General features: G+C 38.3%; 1 protein-coding gene across 1 annotated transcript; it reads right to left on the bottom strand.

Moving 5' to 3' along the window:
• Window positions 1-6,393: 6,393 nt before the first annotated feature.
• Window positions 6,394-7,347, bottom strand: LOC132539809 (olfactory receptor-like protein OLF3). The gene has a single exon (XM_060195735.1). The coding sequence runs from the start codon at window positions 7,345-7,347 to the stop codon at window positions 6,394-6,396; it is 954 nt and encodes a 317-aa protein (XP_060051718.1).
• Window positions 7,348-7,670: the final 323 nt, after the last annotated feature.

Genomic DNA, 7,670 nt, shown 5'->3' with positions numbered 1-7,670 from the left:
AAACAAGGAATGAAAGAACTAAACAAAGAAATATACAAATTCACAATTATAGTTGAAGATGTCAATAATTTACCCTAGTAATAAAAATAATGAGTAAGCAAACATTTGTAGCAATATAGAAGTCTTATAAACATTTTTATCTAAATTGACACAGCACATTTCACTCCAAAGAAAATAATATTGATTCTTTCCAGAGTATGTAAATTTTTCATAAAGTAGTCTATATTCCTGGAGTAATGACAATACTAAAATGCTTAATGAGAGAAATAAAGTGATGAAAGACAACTACCAGATGGTTTCACTCATGTGTTGTAGGACTATGTGAAAGCTTGGTAAAGCTGCCTGCTTGAAGGCTCACTCAGAGTTCACAGTCACTCAAAGTTCACACATCCACTTCACCTTTTGATCACTAAGGAGAACACACTCTATCATACACCTCCTCAACACCAGACAGTGAAACCCCAAAAATCTTATTTCCTTATGTACTTTTATATCTATGATTTACATCAATCCCTGTTTTTCTTTTTTCTATCTCACCTTACTGGTTTAACCCCTATGCTTCTCTCAAATGCCTTTGGATAATTAACTCGCCTGCATCATGGAGAATAATTGTCTTGACCTTTATGTATTACATCAATTCTTGTCATACCAGCCCCCTACCATAGGGGCAAGCTGACCTTTAAGAACCCTGTAATTTCTGACATATTTGAAATTTTTCTTTGTTTAAATATCTATATATACCCAAGCCCACCTCCAAATAAAATGAGTGTTTGTACCAGAATGCTCCCCAAGTCCTCTTTCTTTATCAAGAAGTCACCAGAACTGGTGAGAGAGGATCAGTAAGCTTACCTCCTGGCTGGAGCCACTCCAAGTGAGCCCCAGCAATGTGTGGAATCTGGAGAACTGACACACAAAAACTTCGAGAAAAAAAAAAACAGAAGCAAGCCAATGGTTTCTAAGACATTTGAGAGAACTGTAATGGTTATTTCTGAGAGGTGGCAGGGTGAGGATACAGAACTCTGGTTGTGGTGTGATGTGGAACTATAACACTGTCATCTTACAATCTTGTAATCTATTATTACTCACAAGTAAGAAAAATTAAATTAAAATGCATACCAGAAACAAACAAACAAACACAAGTCTAGGAAGTAGACTCAACCAGGCAGTGGTGAGAATAGCTACACTGGAGGACAAAATGGCCACACTCTTTGAAATGAAAGAAGATGGAGAAAAAAAAAAGTTTAAGAAAAGTGAAGCTACATTATAAGAAATAGTAGACTCCATGTGAAAGGTACATGACAAAGTTATTAGAATTTCACAAAAAGGAGAGAAAGAATGGAGCAGAGGCCATACTAAAGAAAATAACAGTAGGAAATGTCCCACACCTGGGGGACTTTCACAGTACAGAAAACCATGAAGCAGAGAGAACACCCTGAAACCTGAATTCAAATAAACTACATAAATGCATATCCTGGTATCACTGTCAAGTCAAGTACAAATAAAAAAAATTGTAAGCTGACAAATAACAGAAGACTGGTAGATACATGTATGACTATCAGACTTTTATGAAATTTTTTCAGTAGAAACTCAAGAGGCAGGGAGAGAGTGGAATTACATATTCAAAGTACTAAAAGATAAGAATTTACAGTCATGAATTTTCTGAGAAAAACTCATTAAAATATGATGGAGAAATAAAAACCTTCTCAGATGCACAAAATCTAAATGAATTTGTCACTAGCAAATATCTCTTTCAATAACCAGTGGAAGGAGGGGCCTGGTGGTGGCACACCTTGTTGAGCACACATGTTATAGTGAGTAAGAACACAGGTTCGAGCCTCCAGTCCACATCTGCAGGAGGAAAGCTTTCTGAGTGGTGAAACAGGACTGTCGGTGTCTGTCTGTCTCTCCTCTATCTCCCCAATCTCTCTCTATTTTGGCTTTCTCTATTCAATAAATAAATAAATAAATACAATAACATATTGAAAAAGAATTAATGAAAGGAGTCATGCACATTCACTCACATGAAGAAACAAAGGATTGTAGTTAATCTTTTAACTACAACCAGAATTTTTGTTTTGGAGGAAACTTTTTATTACTGTTTCAGTGTCTTTGATTGCAATCTGTCTGTCCAAGTTTTCTATTTCTTCCTGATTTGGTCTATAAAGGTTATTTGGCCCCAGTTATTGCTTAATTATTATGCATGGGAATCTCTGATATAAGGAAGAGGTTGTAATTCTCTGAGGCTTGTTATAGAGAATTCCCTTAAATACATGGAGTCTGGCATCAGGTCAATATCCTCAATATTATGCCTCAAGGCATTATGTCTTTTATGTAGTAAACTATGTCACCAAGAGCTAATTTCTGGAGACTCAACCTTAAAGTCCCTATTGTGATCTCCTCCCCTTCATGTGCACTTGTTTTTCTTTTTTTAAAATTTATTTATTATTGGCTAGAAACAGAAACTGACATGGTGGGAAGACAGAGAGGGAGAGAGAGAGAGACACCTGCACCTCTACTTCACCACTTGTGAAGCGTTACCCTGCAGGTGGAGAGGGAGGCACCTGTTTCCCTCCATTCCTTCCTTTTTTCTTCTCTTTGGTATTTGATAAGACAGAGAAATTTAGAGGGTTTGGAGAATTAAAGACGAAGAGTACAAAGGAAGATAGCTATAGTACTGCTCCACTGCTGATAAAGTTTCCTCGCTGCAAGTGGGGACTGGGGCAGGGGGTTGAACCTGGCCCTTACACATAAATACATGTGAGCTCAACTCAGTGAACAACCTCCCATCTCCATGTTTCCTTCTCAAAGCAAGATTGATGCACATCTCCAGGTTTATAGGGACCTACTCCTATACCAGGCATTCCATCACTATAGGGCATAATGACAGTCAAGGTCTATTTCTTGAAAGAAAGTTTCCTTCCTAAACAAATGTTGTTTTCTACTTAAGATTCTATACCTCAGCACTTCAGTTTCCTAGTAAAAGCTTCCCACAGGCTCAGGTCAACATTTCAATACGCCTTGGACTCTTTAAGTGCCAATATGCAGAAAAGGGAGATAAAGACCACATGGTAGAACACTCCATGTTGCTGGTGGACCAACCAGACAGTCTTCTCTTCTTCTGTGTCCTGGAATTAGGCATCTGTTCCTTTAACCTGGCCATCCTCCTCATAGTAACAAAAAGAAAAATAAAGACAAAAGAAAATAAAGCATCACTGGGAAAAGTGGATTTATTGTGCAGCTATTGAGCAGTGGCAAGGGAAGAAATAAGAGGAGGAGGAAGAGGAATAGGAGAGGAAAGAGAGGGAGGGAGGAGGAGAGGAAGAAGAAGCAGAAAAAGAGGAGGAGGATGGGAAAGAAGAAAGAGCAGCAGGAGAAAGAGAAGATCAAGAAGGGAGAAAGAGAAATATATAGAGAGAGAGGAAGAGAGAAGACACAAATCATAATATATTATGTGTGGTACTAGTTCTGAGATGATCACAAAGTAACAGATATCTAATATAAATAAGTGGTACATGCTTTTACTTATTGATAATATCTTACAATGTACAAGATAGTCTCACAGTATAAGATAATGGCCCAAAAGATGACAAAAGTTAACCACTAGTGAAAACCCTGAACTTAGCAACCTAATACTGCAATAGAGAAAAAACAACTTTCATATAATACCTCTATTGTAATTTCGCCTTCATGTGCACTTTACCTCTTAGTGAAAATGCACATCACTGCCTATGAGTTACGTGCAGAAAACAAAGAGAGCATAAACCTGACCAACTCAGGAGCCAATAGAAATACAAGGTCAGTGGGCACACTATTTCTTCTTTTTTTTTATTATTTATAAAGTGGATATATTGACAAGACCATAGTATAAGAGGAGTATAATTCCACACAATTCCCACCACCAGAACTCTGTATTCCATCCCATCCCATCCCCTCCCCTGATAGCTTTCATATTTTTTTAATCCCTCTGAAAGTATGGGCCCAGAATCATTATGGAGTGCAGAAGATGAATGGTCTGACTTCTGTAATTTCTTCTTGCTGAACTTGGGCATTGGTAGGTAGATCCATACTCCCAGCCTATCTCTCTCTTTCTGTAGCGGGGCAGGGGTCTGGGGAGTTGGGACTCCAGGACACATTGGTGGTGTAATCTGGACAGGGAAGTCAGTTTGGCATCATGGTAGCATCTGGAACCTAGTGCCTGAAAAAGAGTTAAGATATAAAGCAGAAAAAAATGTTGATTAATCGTGAACCTAAAGGTAAGAATATTGCAGATGAAGACTTGGGGCTTCCATTTTGGAAAAAGCTAGTAGGTCAATTTTAGGTCTTAATTCAAGTGTAATCATTTATTCCCATTCTTTTAGTTTGCCTAGTTTATTTTCCTATAATAAGGTTCACTTATTAATTATTTCATCTTAAAATATTAATGAAGATGTCAAGATTATTTGATCCCCTGAGTCTATATTCTACTTATATTAAGACTTAGATTTATAGTATATGAGATGTGTATTGTTTTATCATTTTATCTTATAAATTATCTGTTTGTAAAATATTAAAAACATTTTACAGGTTTTTCAGAAACTAGGTAGCTAATTTTTAGCTTTATTTATTTATTTTATAGGACAAAGAGAGAATTAGAGGGTGGGAGGTGTAGAGAGGGAGAGAGGCAGCATTGCTTAACTACTCATGAAGCTTTCCCCCTACAGGTGAGAACTGGGAGCTTGCAACTGTATCTTTGTGCACTGCAATGTGTGCGCTTAACCAGGTGCACCACCACCACCCAGCCCTGACTATACAACGTTAACATTAACACAGAAACATGCCAATCTGACTTCCCTGGGCAGGCAACCTCATCAATGTGTCCTGGAACCCCATCTCCTCAGAGCCCTTCTCCACTAGGGAAAAATAGAAACTGCCTGGGGGTATGGATCAACCTGTCAACATCCATGTCCAGTGGAGAAGCAATTATCAGACCTCCCACTTTCTGCATGCCATAAAGATCTTTGGTCCATACCCAAGAGAGATAAAGAATAGGAAAGCTTCCAATGGGAGGGGCTGAGATACAGAACTCTGGTGGTGGTAATTGTATGGAATTGTACCCCTCTTATCCCGTTTTCCAATATTATTAAATCACTAATAATAAAATAAAAAAGAAACACTCATATGTGTTCCTAAGTCTTTCTAAAGCACTTACATATAAGTGTTTCAAAAGTTTTTTGTTCTCTTCCAAGTACTAACTACAACACCACTTTTTCTAGGCCAGTAGGAGACTTGTAAACAAATAGCAATTATCATTATTATTATTATTATTATAGTTAAGTTAAATCCTTTACCTGGGGTCTTACCTAATAGTTATATCATTCAAGATGCTATGTAAAGAGCCAATAGGTAAATATGTTATATTCAGTCTTATCACTTATCTCAGAAGAGTAACTCTTGAACTTATGGACCTGCTTACATAGAAAAAACATTAGACTGAGTCTTAAATCACAGAAGTGTTTTTGTTCTCATCAGAAACAAAATGACCTTGTAAAACTGTAAATGAATAAGAACTAGAGGTACAAAGAAAGTTCTATGAGTAAGTACAAGAGTTAAAATAATGTGAAAATTGAAAAACAAATATTTGTAAATGTTATTTTTCAAAACTAAATCATATGAATTAAAGTCAGTGACTACTTCAATATGCATGCTGTTTGGATATAAAAAGGACACGTTCCACAACACAAGTCAACCCCAAAGCCTCCACTACAACATCAGTAGTTCACATTCTATCAGCTCATCTCTGGTTGACAAGCAACAAAGGTGATACCTGACACATCTGAATCAGAAGAACACACAGGAGGACCTTCTTCTCCTTCTTCTTCTTCTTCTCCTTCTTCTTCTCCTTCTTCTTCTCCTTCTTCTTCTCCTTCTTCTTCTTCTTCTTCTTCTTCTTCTTCTTCTTCTTCTTCTTCTTCTTCTTCTTCTTCTTCTGCTTCTTCTTCTCCATTTCTTCTTCTTTTTCTCCTCCCCATCCTCCTCTTCCTCCTCCACCCTTCATACTCCTCCCTTTTGCCACCACAAATGTCACTGAGGCTCACTGCCACTACTCAAAGTGACCATTACCCTTATTTTTTCCTTCTATTTTTTATTCAAAATGACAGAGATAAATTGAGGGATGAGGCAGAGAGTGAGAGACAAAGATAAACACTTGCAACACTGCTTTACCACTGGTGAAGCAGCCCTCTTCCTGAAGGTAGGGAGCTGTGGCTCAAACCTTGGTACCTGTACATAGTAACATGTGCCTTTAACCAAGTACACCACTACCCGGTCTGGACAAACAACTTTTTTAAAACAATGTACACAGTCTATCACTTCTTTCCTGGTTGTCAAAGCAACAAAGGAGATGTGTTTGATATATCAACTGGACATCTTAGACCTGAATCTAGATAAGTTTCCTAATAGTTTCTGCCAGGCCCCTTTCACCTCCTTATTTCTTAGACTGTAAATCATGGGATTTAGTACAGGCATCAAAATAGCATAAAAGACAGAGATCAACTTCTCCTGAAGTACAGAAGGACTAGAGCCAGGTTGAATGTAAGTAAAAATGGTTGTGCCGTAGCTCAGGATGACAACAATGAGGTGAGAGGCACAGGTCTGAAAAGCTTTCTTTCTTCCTTCTGCAGATCTGATCTTTAAGATGGTGGAGATGATTTGGATGTAGGACAAGAGCACCATGAAAAAAGGCGTCATCAGTAGAATGATACTGGAAACCATGATGGCAACCTTGTTGGAAGAGATGTCCACACAGGCTAGTCTGACCACAGATAGAAGTTCACAGGATATATGATCAATAAACTTGTTTGAACACATGGGCAGCTGAAAAGTGATGACAGTTTGCATGAGAGAGTTGGCAGAGCCACTGACCCAGGAAGTGATGGCCAACCTAGAGCAGAGCCTTGCATTCATGATGACTGAGTACCTCAGGGGGTTACACACAGCCACATAGCGGTCATAGGCCATCACTGCCAGAAGAACAAACTCAATCCCACCCAAGCCCAAGGAGAAAAATAACTGTGCTGCACAGCTCACAACTGGGATTCCTTTATGTTCTGCAAGAAAATGCACCAACATCTGAGGGACGATGGTTGTGGCATAAAATAAATCAACCAGGGAGAGATTTGAGAGGAAGAAATACATGGGAGTGTGGAGTCGGCTGTCCAGTCTGATCAGAAGAAAAATGAGGACGTTCCCCAGCACTGTCAACAGGTACATTATCAGGAACAGGACAAAGAGAGAGACCTGAGTGGTCCAGTCACTGGACAGGCCGAGGAGAATAAACTCTCTCACCTGTGTCTGGTTATCAGTTCCCATTTAAAATGGAGACTCTACAGAGATGGAAATTGAAATCATTGTTGAAATAAATAACCAAGCAAATACCTTCTTTTAAAAATACATGGTGTTATGACCTGACAGCTTTAGCCAGACCTTTCATATCAGTTATAGACAAAGAGACTAAATTGGTTCTAATACTCATTACATTTTCTCTATTTAAGAGAAACAAGCTATTGTCTTTAAAAAGACATGCTGTGCCTCAAGAATCCTATTTAAACCTATAGATCAAACAGTATATGTTCAGGTGTTCTCTGCCTTTCAAGAGCCAAGGAAAATGGTAGGTGACAATTGACATAAAATTG

This window comes from Erinaceus europaeus, chromosome 8 (genome assembly GCF_950295315.1).
Source record: "Erinaceus europaeus chromosome 8, mEriEur2.1, whole genome shotgun sequence".
In the NCBI taxonomy this organism is placed as follows: Eukaryota; Metazoa; Chordata; class Mammalia; order Eulipotyphla; family Erinaceidae; genus Erinaceus; species Erinaceus europaeus.
The sequence above is the reverse complement of the archived record's forward strand: the minus strand, read 5'-3'. Positions and strand labels throughout refer to the sequence as shown.